This window comes from Polypterus senegalus, chromosome 6 (assembly GCF_016835505.1).
Source record: "Polypterus senegalus isolate Bchr_013 chromosome 6, ASM1683550v1, whole genome shotgun sequence".
NCBI lineage: Eukaryota > Metazoa > Chordata > Cladistia > Polypteriformes > Polypteridae > Polypterus > Polypterus senegalus.
The window spans coordinates 108028671-108045072 of NC_053159.1; the positions used below are offsets into that span (position 1 = coordinate 108028671).

General features: G+C 37.2%; 1 protein-coding gene across 4 annotated transcripts in view; it reads left to right on the top strand.

Moving 5' to 3' along the window:
- Positions 1-16402, top strand: part of brip1 (BRCA1 interacting protein C-terminal helicase 1) — a 260180-nt gene that overhangs the window by 104142 nt on the left and 139636 nt on the right. For all 4 annotated transcript variants that reach the window (XM_039756727.1, XM_039756728.1, XM_039756726.1 and 1 more), the window contains 4 exons: positions 3616-3837; positions 6657-6856; positions 7884-8016; positions 8431-8585. In XM_039756727.1, coding sequence (XP_039612661.1) covers positions 3616-3837; positions 6657-6856; positions 7884-8016; positions 8431-8585 — 710 coding nt within the window. The remainder of the gene's footprint in view (positions 1-3615; positions 3838-6656; positions 6857-7883; positions 8017-8430; positions 8586-16402) is intronic.

Consider the following 16402-nt stretch of genomic DNA (forward strand, 5'->3'; position numbering starts at 1 on the left):
TGAAAAACTGGAGAGAGTTGCTTGAAATAGGACTTCATGTGCTAAATGGATATGCTGTCTGGCCCTACTGCCTTCTTGGTTTTTACCTTCCGCAAATATTTATCCACTTCAGTTATACTGACCCACATCCCAACAGTATTTCTGTTATTTTATACAAAGCATTTCCCTTGTTTGAGCATTTTTAGTGCTGAAATCCATGATTTCAAATCTTGTAAAAAATCATTACGTTCATCTGCTAAAAGTTGTGGCCCTTGTTTATTAGTTCACACTTTTTTAGAATCCAGTCTTGTGATTGTTTTCAGATCTTTTCAAACCTGCTTTGGATTTCTATCTTTAAACTACTTCTTGATTTTTTCACTATACGTCTTTTTATTTTGTTTATTTAACCTGTAAATTCTTTGCTAATCTCACTTTTCTTCTACCTTAAATTTCCTTGTTGTTTATCCATACTACTGCCTTTTTATTGTTAGTGATCTGTGGCGTACTATTTGGATGCGTTTTGACAGTTCTTTCTTTAATGATCATAGAGTCGCAGTGTTTTGTGTATTAACTAACAGTATAAATGACCTTGTCTAGGGTCAGTGAGGATGTTGGCACATCCCAGTCAGTGCAGGAGAAGCACTACTGCACATTCTACAGTGTCATTGCTCCAGTTTTGTGTTTTCTGTATGGCTGTTTTTTCTATTTTTTTTTCTGTTTGCACTTTGGTAGTAAACGAATAACTACACAGTCGACACACCCAGGACTGCTCTACAATAGAATATGTAGATGGCAGAGATGTTTCCATAACATTTGTTCAATGTGTTGTCCCCTCTAGTGTTAATATTCACATACCAATGGTAGTGTTGGCAATACTGATTCCAGTTAACATAAATTGAATCACGCTTTGAGTTTGAAAGAGTCAGGTGATATGGTTTCCAGTTTATAAACCGTTTAAAAAATAGTTTCAATTGCAGCTTGCACAGCAGCATGTAGCGGTACATAAACTATTGTGAGAAATATTTAATTAAACTCATGGGGTAGGTAAAAAGTTTGACTTTGAGCAGTTTAATATTTGTGATATTATTACATCACTGTTTAAGATATAGACAGACCCTGCCACCTGACTGCCTAGCAAAAGGTGAGTTTCTATCTTGCTGTTAATATACCAGTCCATCTATTTCAATGGCACTGTCTCAGTACTCTTAAAAAGGTCTCACTAAAGCACATTTGATGGCTTTACTTGTACTCCTGGAGGTATTGTGCAGATCCCTTCAGTTTGTATAGTTTATTCTGTAAGGACAGTGTGTTACTCATAATAATTGTTGGCAATAGTGTTTTACAACTTCTCATTCACAGACGTACTCAAAGTCCACCTCTCTTTCCTCGCTGACTAGATTTCGGAGTTTTTAATTCGTTCAGTATATTAGCAGTGCATGGGGTACCTAGTCTCACTGGCAGTAGTGTGTCTTACTATAACAATTTAAAGTATAAAACACAGATGCACTGAAACATCATCTACAGTACATTCCAAAAGTCTTTTCAAAGGTTATATAATTTAATCCAATACAGATTTTAAATATTTCATATGTTAATATGCTGGTCAGTAAATCTAGTGTGGACTGCAATACTGATTCAAAGAAAATATTTTCTAAAAATATTTAATGATTTTTTTTTTCCACTTAGAAGTACTACTTATTTTTTAAAATCAAATAAGAGTATTCATTTTATTTAAGTTGTAACTGTCTGATACAATTAAAGAAAAGATCAAACAATCACATTCCTTTTAGGTGCTGGATTTCTTGTGTTGAAATGTAAACCTCCTTTTAAAGCTTGACAAAACCCTGTTTCTGTAGCTGCAGGCGGCAATTATCAGGAAGAATACACTCAATAAGTCATAGATTGTATGTTCTACGCTCATGTCAAGGGTTTCAAACATGGTTCGTATTCATCAGGCTTTTATTGTTCATGTTGCCAAAGCCTGAGGGAGACTGTCCTCGTAATGAATGGCAATTACACTGTCACCATAGGTGTCTGCACACAGCAAAGACTATATTATACCTGCTATATGATAAATAGGAAACTGACAGTTCCTTAGTGAAAGAGAAAGTTTCAAGTGCAGAATCGCTTCTGACCACAGTATATTGAGCCCTGGGGTCATGTTACAGTTTAACAAAGATGAGTCAAACTCTGATTTTCATTATCTAGCTTTTTCAACTGACAGAGTCAAATGGCCCTAAAGAGAAGAGTTTTGAGACATTGTGAGAAAATAGAGAAAAATGAAGGGAAGGTCACACTCTTTGCTTAGAGTCATACAGCAATCGGTGGGTCCACAAAAGAATAAAGGTTTTGCATGCCCTTTGGCATATATCATTTTAAAAAGTTTGATTATTGGGAATTTGCTTCCTAAATATTTTTGAAAAGGTTCAGTTTACCTTTAATTTGTCCAGATTTTTTTTTTTGCCTAATTTAGAAGCTAGTCAGCTTTCTTTTAGGTATCTTTATTTTGCAGAAATAAAACTTTTGAAGGCACAGAAAAGGTACAGCGTTATTTTTACAAATTAAATTTATTTTCTTTATTCAGTATGTTTCAACTTCTTGGATAATCTTCCTTAGAACTGTTTGAGACATGCCTGTATTAAAATAATTGAAATGGAGAAATGATTAGTCTAAACTTAAAACATGAACCTTACCTAGGCTGGCTGTTGGTGCTTGTCAAGAGTAAGTATACCAGCTATTTTTTCCAAATCATCTCAAGAATGAACCTGCTGCAGGTTGTATTTGAAAAATATTAGTGTAGTTTCTACTTTCAGATGGAAGGTAACCTGTCATTAGTGCTTTAATGACGTCAGCCTGGTAGAGGCGGAAACCTCAGACAGCAGTTTCTATAGGCTTTCAGTGATTTTAGCTTTATTATTAATTCAATAATTAATTACATTGATGTGATGGCATTTATTTTTGCACCTGTGTGTAGAGCACACATCAATTGTTAGGTGATGAAGGGGTGAGGAAGGGGTGAGAAAGATAGATAGATAATCATTGCACTAAGGAGCCAGAATGACCAGGTTGTGTTTGGCAATTTAGCCAGGACATCGGGAAAAACCCTATTCTTTTTTTTTTTTTAAAAAAGCAAGGGATCGATTAGGATCACAGAGAGTCAGGACCTTGGTTTTATGCCTCATCAGAATAATGGCACCAATTTTTACAGCATAGTGTCCCAGTCTCTGTACTTTAGGGCATTGGGATCTATGCACAGGCCGCAGGGTAGGCACCTACTTAGTTGAATGAACAGATTCCTTTACCTGATGAATCATTTGATTTCAGCATTATAAAACGAATTGCAGCAGAGTATGACAAAATTATAGCAGGCTTGTTTTCTATAAAACCCTTTTTTAGAGCAGCACAACCTGATGTCTGTAGTGGTGTAAACCTATAAAGCCTTGGGTTGAAATTTGTGTTGCTTTTCTGAAGAATGAGATCCAGAAATATCTGAAATAAAATCACATTCTACAAGCTAAGCCCTGTGTTTTACTTCATATTTATCAAAGAGAAAAGTGATTCTCCAAAAAATACTTAGATGTCTATACGTTGAGTGTATTTACTGTGGCATTCACTTGGAATTATTTTTTTTTTAAGGGGATATCCTGTCGCCACTATCACAGTGTCCATAAGATGCGGGACCAGAACTCATTGCAGTGGGTTCATGGTTTGCACCAAGCATGGGACATTGAAGAACTGGTAAAGCTTGGCAAAAGGCTGCGCGCCTGTGCATATTTTGCTGCAAGGGAACTTATGCAGGAAGCAGATATTGTATTCTGCCCCTACAATTACCTTCTTGACCCTCAAATAAGGGAATGTGTAAGTTTTAGTTCTCTCTTAATTATTGTATTTTGTTGAGGACTTTTTAGTTACCTCACCTCAACCTACATAAAAGTTACATTTTATTTACTAAATTATTTGAAAATTACTTACATAGATGTGTCTTCTGTATATTAATAATATGTACAGTAATTTCAAATTTGTAATTCCTGTTTAGCTGTTTAGAATATTTGTTCTCAAACTTTCCACGATGAGTACCACCTTAGAAAATATTTGGCTTAAATACCAATGTTATAACCGGCATTTAAATACAATAGTGTAGGCCTGTTTAACTACATATATAGTTTACTCAAGAGCCAATTTTATTCCTAATATTAATATTTATTATTGACTGTCCTCCACAGCCACAACTGTACTTGACTGAAACACCCAGGTGACAGTAATAAAAAATGCACTGTGCTGAAACACTCAGTGAGATTATTGACACATTTACTACATTAGGACATTCACATAGAGGGATATCATCTGTACTGCATGAGAAAACTGCAAACACACATGCAAGCAAGTAAGGAAAATTAACTGTACTACATTGAAGATATTAACTACACTGCATTCAAATACAGCATGTGAGTAAATTAAGTATAACCGCTCTATACCAACAATCAGAATAGAAATATTAAAATTTGGTGGTTATTGACAACTTAGCCTACATACATGCCTAATGAGAAGGGTGTGCGTGGCTCTGTAAACAAAATCCTGTGATGTCTGGGTCGATTGAGGTCAGCTTCAGCCTCAGATTTGGCTCAGAATCCAACCTGCTTCTGTATATCGTCTTTATGAAGGTGATTGAAGAGAAGCCTTTCTCTAACAGATACGTGGTTGCAAATAGGAGAAAGAGAACAGCCTTGTCTGAAAAGAGCAGGGTATTCACTGCATCACTTCATCCAAAAATCCAATGTCTGACTTCTGAAAGCACACTTCAGTGTCTGGTCATGAGAGAGTTTTGAGTAATCTCTCCTGTTCACTTTCTGTGAAGCCCTCGAGCAATGGCAGACGTTTCAAAGCTGGATGGGTTTCTCATTTAGTACTTGACTTTTGTGATCACTGGGAAATATTCACTGAACTTCTTGAGAGAGACAAGGTATGCAACAATGTTGTCCCTGACTCCATCAGTGATGGTCAGGTTGTTGTCACACAGGAAACTCTCCAAATTGGGGAAAGATGAAACCTCACCTGTCTTGACCTTGGTTTTGAATAACTGCATATTTATCAGCATTGTGTAAATTTTGTCCTGCACATCAAAAACACTGATGGAGAGTCCCTGTAGTCCCAAATTCAGCTTGTTTAAACAAGAGAAAATGTCAGACAAGTAGCTAGCTGACTGAACCACCTTCTCTCATGGAAGCCACCTTACTTCTGTATGGAGCAGAAGTTGAACATGTTCGCTGTCCATCTCGTCGCATAACACATGCAATAGGTGGGAATGCATCGGTCTGGCCTTTATGAAGTTCACAATTTTCACAGCTGAGTCTAGAACAGATCTCAGTTCTTTGTGCATTTTCATCACTGTGTTTGCCTTGTGGTCAATGCTGCAGAGAATCCATTGTATCTCCGGTGCCATCTCGCAAATTTAGGCTACTACTCTGCTGTGGCAACATGTCATAGCCCTAGCGCCATCCGTGCAGACTCTGATACACTGAAGTGACTGACAGAACAGAAAGTCCTCTTGAGCTGCGCTTTGATAATCATGTCTAATGTAAACCAGCAAGCCATATCTACATCTGTAGTCTTATCTAGCTGAATGGAAAAATAGCAACACTGTTTCATTGGAAAGTGCCACTAAGTTCAGCAGTTTGGCAGCCTTCTCCCCACACATGATGCATGTTACCTCATTGGCTAATAGTAGGCAGAGTTGTTTGCCAATTGTGTGTGGTTTACCAGCTTTTGCTATGATGAGACTGGCACAATACAAAGCTTCTTGTGCTTTGGCTATGGGTATAGCACAATACCAATTTGTTGTCTTGGACTGCTTTAGATCCTCATGTTTTCTCAGAAAAAAATCAACTCATTCGTCTTTCAGCACTGTTCACTTGGTTGTAACATGCCATTTGCGATTTGATGGTTTCATACATTCATCACTAAGAACATCACGACACACTGCGGCCTGGGCTCATCTTCTGTCCCACTCCAAAAGAATCCAAACTTGATGTCACTCAAGTCTTATTTCCTTATTGTTTTGTGTCGTTTGCTAGTTGGTGCAATTGAAGCTGCACTGGCCCTGCTAATGTCACCTTTAACACTTGTGCTAGGTTCACTATCACTGATTTCAGTTTCTGCCATTCTGCTCGATGTATTCACTGCACTTCTTATACTTCCTGTTTGGAGCCACAATTGCATTGTTTTCGATCCAACATTTTTGCTTCCTCCGCTTGCCATCACAGCTTGTCAAGCATTTATGCTAATTCTCCAAACAGGCTTGTTCATATAATTTTTATAAAAATAAAAAAAATCTAAAAAGCTTTATGAAACATCTTGGAGACTCCCGCCATACCACTAGAGGGAGCCCGCATACCACAGTTTGAGAAGCACTGGTCTAGAATAACCAGCATCTAATCCAACAACAGACAAGTGTATGCCTACTTAACCTATTTATTTATACACAGCACAAAGACTGTTTGCTTCAGTGTTTTATCACCTCATATTTTACAGTATCTTTATTCCCCTAATAGCTGTGAAAGTTGACACTGATATTAAATTGGGGTATATTTTAAATTTATTAAGATATTTAACCTGTCATATAATATTGTGCTTTCTCTGTTCACTTGAGTAATATTTATATTAGCCTTATTTGATAATAGATGGACATCAAATTGACAAATCAGATTGTAGTCCTGGATGAAGCGCATAATATTGAAGATTGTGCCCGAGACTCTGCTAGCTACACAACAACTCTCACCCAACTTCTTTTGGCCCGTGAAGAGCTGGATAGTATGGTGAATCACAACATCAGACGAAGTGACCATGATCCACTCCGTGCCCTGTGCACCAGCCTTACCAAGTAATTATTTCTTTATTTGCATAAGCCCTACTGGGGTAGAAACTTCCAGAACGTATGGAAAAAGAAATGTAAATAAAATAATAATAATAATAAAAACACTACAATGTGCCATTGGAAGTGTCTCGCATATGAAAAATATCCATTTATGTAAAGAGTGGTGTAAACTAATTAAAGATTAAATTTACAATTGACTTGGTTGGCAGAAGAGTTACCTTCTTGAAGAGAATCACAGCTAATCATGTTATACATAAAAATGTTTAGGCAGTCTGTCTCTTTTTCACTGTAATGTGCCAAAATACAGTTGAATCACTGTAGGTTAAGTAAGTTGTTAAAAGTAATCAATTGAGTCAGTTTTTGGATAAATAGACTTGTAGATTATAATCCAATGACTAGGCACTAAGCACTAATATACTGTAAAATATACAAGAAACAATCATGCATTCGTCATTGTTAGTGGCTGTTGAATAACCGTATGACTTCTGGATAAATACTGTCCCTTAATTTAGTGGTGCAAGTTCTAATATTCCTCTACAATTTGACAGATTAGCTCAGCGGGAATAAAGTGACTGTGCAGAATCTTTATTAAAACTATTTTCTTTTCTAACATAGAATATCTAATGTCCAGATGTCTAACTGTCCCGATCATAAAGCTAAGCATATTTTGTAGAAGCTGGCTATACTTACTCTCATAATTAATGTGGAAGAATTAAGGGGTACATTCTTTTTTCACACATGGTGTTAATATTTTTTTTATACTTTGGCTGAGTAAATAATAGCAAACTTATATTTATTATGTATTTGTATCCTGGGGTTACATTTATTTAATGTTAGGACTTGATGAGGATTAGGTGATGTTTAGTTATGGTCTAACATACCAGTAATGCAATAAAACATTTATAAACATGGAGGGAAATTTGAAAGAATGGTTGTAAACAATATTTTTTTTCTATGAAAATCAATATTCTTCATTTATAAGGATTTTTTTTAATAATAACTGTTGATTTTTCTGCATTGTGATTTTATAAAGCTGGATCCAAGAGACTTCTGTTTCTCTGGTTGAGAGAGAATATGAAACTTCCTGTAAGGTGTGGAATGGTAAAGAGATCCTGACAGTTTTTCACGGTCTAGGAATCACAGAGGCCACCTTTTCCATCCTGCAGGTGAGAGGTGATTGAAGTGTAGAATTTCAACTAGCATTGTAGAAACTGACTTAAGTTTTTTTTTTCCACTAATCTGAGTAAATAATGATATACAGCTACTTTTAATTGACATATTCATCTTAAAATCAATAAGCAAGATTGTTTTTTTTCAGCACTAATATAAAGTAGTTATTTCTGGCATGTAATTTTTCCTTTTGCCTTTCACAAGTTATGGTTTGTTCCTTTCAAGATATTAAATAATTTTTTAAACTGGCACAGTTTCTATACTTTATTAGTTATTAAGGAGTTTTATTTTTGTTGTTGACTAGCTGAAATTGTGTATTAGTAGCATGTATAATGGTGACATTTTTGTAATTTTGTTAAAAACCTATGTAATTTTTACCCTAACCAAATGCTTTTCCGTCCTCCTTACAGAATCACTTGCACACTGTGATTGAAAAGGAAGAGAAGGTTACTCTTGTCAATGGGAAAGAAGAGGCTGTACAAGTCCCAACTGTCAGTGCACAAACTCAGACGGTTTTGAAAGGACTCTTCATGGTTCTCGAGTTCCTCTTCAGACATAATTGCAAGTTAGTAAAATTGTCCATCATGTTTTAATGATCAATTACTTCAGGATGCAAAATACAACCCAAAAATCAGCAACTGCACAGGTTTTTTTAATATCATTATTATTTGTAGTAAAGAGTCAAGCACACTCATGCATACTATACTCAAAATTTAAAAAGTGGGAGTGGTCTCCCCTAGACTTTCTCGTATACTTAAATATGGGAATGGATATTTGAGGAGTAAACTCAATAGCCCAAAAGTTCATAGAAATCTATGTTTTGTACCTAATACTTGTATGTAAATTTGGTTGACCTAAGTGAAAGCACACTCAAGTTATCGTATTTACATGCAAACACACACACACAGACATAATTCCAAAAATGTTATTTTTTGGACTCGGGGTGGTCTAAAATGTCGAGATTCATTAAAATCTTGAAATGTAATTTTTGGAGGATTCCAATACTTTCCCTATATTTCGTATATGAGAAAGTCAGAGAGGTCTAAAACGCCAAGATTAATCAAAACTTCAACATCAAATTTTTGAACTTGTATAATGAAACAGGCAGTCTAATTAAGGGATTTGTTTAAAATATATTATGTTTCAGAGTCAGAAATCTTGTAAAAGGTTTTGTAAAATAATTTGTGTACAGTACCAGTGTAGAGGTTTTAAAACATTTGCAATAATTCAGGGGTCTGCAACTCCGGTCCTGGGCTATTGTAAGTTTTGTATTATAAGTTTTCATCCCAATTCTTTTCTTAGGACCATTTTTTTTCTCCTAATTAACTTGTTTTCCCATCATTTTAATTGACTTGTTTTTTTAATATTCCATCCTTGGAATCGCTTCATTTTTTTCTTAAATGGCACCCAAACAGAAATGAGATGTTAAGTGCATGGAATGATTACAATAAAATCAATAAAATTATAATAAAAAAAATAATAATGTGTGTGAAACTCAGTTCTCCCTTTGCTATGTAATATGCCAAGTTCATTTTAACTGAAAGTTAATTTCTTTTTGCATCACCATGTGTCTTTTTTGTTTTTTGAAACCTTTTACTACCGCAGATTTTTTGGCACATTTGCTTTCAGCCAACACACTGTCACAGCCTGTCACATATCATTTGCTATCGGAAGTGTGCTGTTGGATTTTCACATTGTGATCCTGCTACAAAATCTGTTTTACTGGCTAAACTGGGATTGCTGCAGTAGCACTTGTATATTATTGTGTCTTCCTCCAGTCTGAGTAAATGCCAGTTAAATTCTGATGGCCAATAGCCAGGAACTTTTGCTTTTCCACCCTGCTCCTACCTTTTGATTCAGAATGAGAGATATATGCCTTTTAGTCGCAGTTGATGTGCTTTTGGAATCACTGCTGCACTGTCACTAAATTTTTGATTTCCTTTGCACACAAGATTGAAAAACAAGTTTTCTGTTTGGATTGATACTTAAGTTTCTTGGCAGCCATTTTTTTGTAAGCACACACATGCTAGCATTGCACGTGAATGCAAGCTTGTAATGCAGCATGATAATTTAGCAAAGTGAACACAGGGAGGGAAAAAAAAAAAAAAAGCCCAAATATGCCAAGTGAAAATCTGCAGAATTTTATTTATTTATATAAAGGATTTTGCAGGGTTGAATATAAGACTGTTCTTGATCTGCACTTACGGATGATGTGTTGAACAATAATAGACAAAGCCTCTAAGGTTGTCATACTGAAAAATCTGTGTAAAGAGAATTGTATCTGAAAAAATCTTTGCAATGCAAGAAAAACTAGACAAAGGGAAATTATGGAGATAGTAAAAAGAATGAGTATTTCTTAGTATTTTCACCTATATAGAATGAACATACTCGTTAATGGCTTAAGTGGGGGATGAGAAAAATGGGTGATTGCTGTTGCAATGGGTATAAAGAAAGCACAATTTATACTGTAAGTGCAGGTGGAGAGAAACGTTTGGAAGTATTAGTAGTTGTCTTAGATAGAGAAACACAGTTACTCTGACTTTGTCTCCAAACTGTCCAACCCGAGCCAACCCTCTAATGTACTCGTTCTTAATCCTATCCATCCTCGTCACACCCAATGCAAATTATAGCATCTTTAACTCTGCCACCTCCAGCTCTGTCTCCTGTTTTTTGGTCAGTGCCATCATCTCCAACCCATATAACATAGCTGGTCTCGCTACCATCCTATAGACCTTCTGTTTCACTCTTGCTGGTTGATATGTGTCACAAATTACTCCTGACAGTCTTCTCCACCCATTCCACCCTGCCTGCACTGTCTTTTTTACCTCTCTTCCACAATCCCCATTACTCTGTATTGTTGATCCCAAGTATTTAAACTCATCCATCTTCACCAACTCTATTCCCTGCATCCTCACCATCAACAACAACATTTATTTATATAGCACATTTTCATACAAAAAGTAGCTCAAAGTGCTTTACATACTGAAGAAAATAAAAATAAAAGACAAAATAAGAAATTAAAATAAGACAACATTAGTGAACATAGAAAAGGAGTAAGGTCCGATGGCCAGGGTGGACAGAAAAAAACTCCAGACGGCTGGAGAAAAAAAATAAAATCTACAGGGGTTCCAGGCCAAGGGACTGCCCAGTCCCCTCTGGGCATTCTACCTAACATAAATGAAATCGTCCCCTTTGTAGTTAGGGTTCTCACGGAGTCACTTGATGTTGATGGGCATACAGACTTCCGGCTTTGAATCCATCCATCATTGTTGGAACATCATGGTGCTTTGAGTAGATACACCAAAAGGATACCGGAAAAGGAAACAGAAGAGAGAGTAGTGGTTAGTACAGATTTTAGAGCCACCATGAATAGTTATTATAATGAGTTGGAGATATAGAGTATCAGGATTTTGATTACAGTGAAATTATTAGAAAGCCATGTTAAAATAATGTGTTTTCAGCAGTTTTTTAAAGTGCTCCACCGTATCAGCCCGGCGAATTCCTGTTGGCAGGCTATTCCAGATTTTAGGTGCATAGCAGCAGAAGGCTGCCTCCCCACTTTTAAGTTTTGTTCTTGGAATTCTAAAGAGATACTCATTTGAGGATCTGAGGTTACGATTTGGAATATAAGGTGTCAGACATTCCGATATATAAGATGGGGCGAGATTATTTAAGGCTTTATAAACCATGAGCAGAATTTTAAAGTCAATCCTGAATGACACAGGTAACCAGTGTAGCAACATCAAAACTGGAGAAATGTGCTCGGATTTTCTTTTCCTAGTTAGGATTCTGGCAGTTGCATTCTGCACTAGTTGCAAACGATTTATGTCTTTTTTGGGTAGTCCTGAGAGGAGTGTGTTACAGTAATCTAATTGACTGAAAACAAACGCATTAACTAATTTCTCAGCATCTTTCAGTGATATAAGAGGTCTAACTTTAGCTATGTTTCTTAAGTGAAAAAATGCTGTCCTAGTGATCTGATTAATATGCAATTTAAAATTCAGATTACAGTCAACAATTACCCCTAAGCTTTTTACCTCTGTCTTGACTTTTAATCCTAATGTATCCAGTTTATTTCTAATAGCCTCATTGTATCCATTATTGCCAGTCCCTAAGATTTCAGTTTTCTCTTTATTTAACTTGAGAAAGTTACTATTCATCCATTCTGAGATACAAGTCAGACATTGTGTTAGTGAATCAAGAGAATCGGGGTCATCAGGTGCTATTGATAAATACAGCTGTGTGTCATCAGCATAGCTATGGTAGCTCACATTGTGCCCTGAGATAATCTGACCTAATGGAACCATTCCTTTGACCTCCCTCTCATTTATACACATGTAATCTGATTTGTTCCTTCAGCTCTTCATTCCTCCCTCTCCTCTCTAGAACATATCTCCACCTCTCCAGGGTCTCCTCAGCCTGCTCCCTACTCTTGCTAAAGATCACAATGTCATCAGCAAACATCATATTCCACGGGGAGTCCTGTCAAATCTCATCTGTCAACCTGTCCATCACTATTGCAAATAAGAAAGGGCTCAGAGTCGATCCCTGATGTAATCCCACCTCCACATTGAATGCATCCGTCACTCCTACCACAGACCTCACCACTGTCACATTTCCCTCGTACATATCCTATACATCTCTTACATACTTCTCTGCCCCTCCAGACTTCCTTATACAATAAAACAACTCCTCTCAAGGCACTCTGTCATATGCTTTCTCAAGGTCCACAAAGATGCAATGCAACTGCTTTTGGCCTTCTCCATCAACACTCTCAGAGCAAATATTGCATCAGTGGTGCTCTTTCCTGGCATGAAACCATTCTGCTGCTCACTCATCACCTTCATTCTTAACCTAGCTTCCACTACTCTTTACCATAACTTCATGCTGTGGCTTATCAGTTTTATCCCCCTGTAATTACTATAGCTCTGCACATCCCGCTTATTCTTAAAAATTTTTACTAGTACACTTCTTTTCTACTACTCCGGCATATGCTCACTTTTTCCAAGATTCCATTAAACAATCTGGTTAAAAACTCTCCTAAACACCTCTGCTTCCAAAGTTATGTCTTCTGGACCAGCGGCTTTTAAATTCTTCATCCTCTTCATTGCTGTCCTTACTTCCTCCTTGCTGATCTGTTGCACATACTGATTCACAATTGCCACATCATCCAACCCCCTCTCTCTCTCTCTCTCTCTCTTTCACACACTCACATTCTCTTCATTCATCAGCCTCTCAAAGTACTCTTTCCATCTGCTCAACACACCTTCCTCACATGTATGTTTCCACCTTTATCACCCTAACCTGCTACACATCTTTCTCAGCTTGGTCCCTCTGTTTAGCCAATCAGTACAGGTCCTTTTCTCCCTCCTTAGTGTTCAACATCTCATACAGTTCATCATACGCCTTTTCATTAGCCTTCACTACCTCTTTCTTCACCTTGCGCCTTATCTCCTTGTACTCTTGTCTACTTTCTGCATCTCTCTGACTATCCCACTTCTTCTTCGAAAACCTCTTCCTCTGTACTGTATACTCTGCTGTACTTCCCCATTCCACCACCAAGTTTCCTTTTCCTCCTTCCTCTGTCCAGATGTTCAAAGCACCCTTCTAGCTGTCATCCTTACTACTTCTGCTGTAGTTGCCCAGCTGTCTGGTAAATCTTCACTGCCACCTAACGCCTGTCTTATCCTCCTCTGTGAACTCAACCTTGCAGTCTTCCTTTTTCAGTTTACATCATTTGATCCTTGGCTTTGCCCTCGCTCTCCTCCTCCTATTGATCTCCAATGTCATCCTACAGACCAGCATCCTATGCTGCCTAATTAGGATATAATCTACCTGTGGGCATCTTCCTCCATTCTTGTACATCACCCAGTGTTCCTCCCTCTTCTTCAAATATGTTTTCACCACAGCCAGATCCATCCTTTTCGCAAAATCTACTATCATATGACCTTTTAATTCCTCTCCTTGACACCATACCTACCCAGCACCTCCTCATCGTCCCTGTTCTCTTCACCAACATGTCCATTGAAATCCGCTTCAATCACCACTCTCTGTCCTTTGGGTACACTGTCCATCACTTCATGTAACTCACTCCAGAAATCATCGTTCTCATCCATCGCACACCCAACTTGTAGTCGTCCGGTGCTGCTAAGATTCACACCGTCAAGCTGACAGTAATTTATTTATTTTTTATAGAGGATCTCAGGGCCCCCAGCCTTGGCCCGCCCGCGAACACACACAAACAAAGACAAAATAAAGCACGCTGGAAACTAAGGACAATTAAGAATATAAGGAAATTAAATAATATAAATGGAAACAATAATACCACCCCTGTACCCCTATGGCAATATTACATTAAACATATAAACGCAAACACCACACAGCAAAGTCCATGGAATACCAAACCGGATGAGAGATGATGAGAGTAGGCCCAGAGATCTGTATGTTGAAAGGGAAGGAAAAAACAGTCCTACCAGTAGACACTGTAAGGGTGAAAATGGATGGATTGTTCAGGAGCGCTTCTTTTCTTGCGGGGAAGCCTATGAATCCAAAATCAGTCCTCCGCACACAGACAGACGAACCAGACCCCAACAACGAATACAATCCAGGACATAGCAATTAAATATGACTTAGTTAACAGAAGGCAGTCCAACATGTAAACAACACACAAAATACAATACAAAACACCTTTTCCTCACTTGGCCACCTGCCCTCCTTTTAAACTCCTTTGACCACCTTTGACCCCACCAGCCCCTGCAGGGACTGCTGGGAGATGCAGTTCTCACTAATAGTAGCACTGCTATAAACTTGCAGGACATATGCACTAACAACATTTATCATCACAACTTGAATTTCCTGCTTCATAATCATCACTCTGTCTGTCACTCTTTTCACCTCCAAAACACTCTAGACATACTATTTCTTCAGAATAACCCCTACCCCATTTCTCCTCCCATCCACACACACCATGATAGAACAATTTGAATCCACCTCCAATCCACCTGACCTTACTCTCCTTCCCTTTAGCCTCTTACACACACAATATATCAACCTTCCTTCTCTCCCTCACAATAGCTAACTCTCTCCCCTTACAAGTAATACTGCCAGCATTCAAAGTTCCTACTCTAGTTTCACTCTCTTTACCTTCCTCTTCTCTTCCTGCCTCTGGACATCACTCCCTGCTCTTCTTTTCCTTCTTCAGCCAACAGTACCCCAATTTCTGCCAGCACCCTGTTGGCGGCCATTGTTAACCCAGGCCTCAACCAATCCGGAATGGAAATCTGTATTGTTGTCTGCATATTGATCTGGCAAAATTTTACACCGGATGCTTTTACTGACATAACCCTCCCCATTTATCTGGGCTTGGTACTGGCATGAAGAAACACACTGGTTTGTGCATCCCCTGTGTTTGGGTTGTCAGTGGGAAAACAATATACTTAAAAAAGATTAAGTGATACGATTTTATTCAAAAATGCACTAAAAAGTAAAAATATATATTTTTTTCCTTGTACTAAATTTTGTTTATGTTCTTCAAGCAGTAGGTTTTAAATTGCTTTCATTGAGGTTACGCAAGGATCTGAATTACGAAATTCTGCAAATAACCAAACTGTATTGGTGGATTTGGCTGACCACTACAAAGAACTGAGTAAAAAAAAAAATAGTAAAATAAAAAATCAAGCACCTTTGTCAAAGAGAATACCTTGAAAATTATTGTGAAGAAGGCAAGTTTGCAGACTATGTAGCCAAAAGAATGGAGGTAATAAACAAAACGCAAAAGATGGATAGGTTGTAATGGGAAAAAAATCAAGGAATTTTTTTCATTTAGCTGTACTTCGCAGCTTTGTTTTTATTATTTAATGGATAAGACCAATTCCTGAATCATAAATAGCTAGAAAGATATTTAACTAAAGTAGAAGTGTTATTAACCGAACATACAAATGGGGAACATCAACAAGATGATTGTTGACCATTGTACAGAACAAGGTTTTATAATTTAAAGATATTAGCGTTGAACAAGTGAAGAAAAGAATTGTGTTGCAAGATTTTTAAATTTGGACATTTTGTAATGTGACGGGACTTCAATGGCTAGGTTTTGATCTATTATTGACTGCCTATGAAGTTTAAATGTTTAACACCACCATTGTGAGCCAATTAAATTACTGCACATATATTCTAAGCAGAAAATAACTCGACTATATAAGTGCAACCAAGAACATACAAATATAAGAAGAAAAAACTATGAAAATTAAGAAACCTTTACCTTTGGGTGGAATATCAATGATTGTGACCTTTATGATAAATGATAGAAAGATCTACATTTAACTTTAAAATAGGAAGAATAGTGGATGGAAAAAATAAGCTTTTAAAAGTCCTTCTTCAATA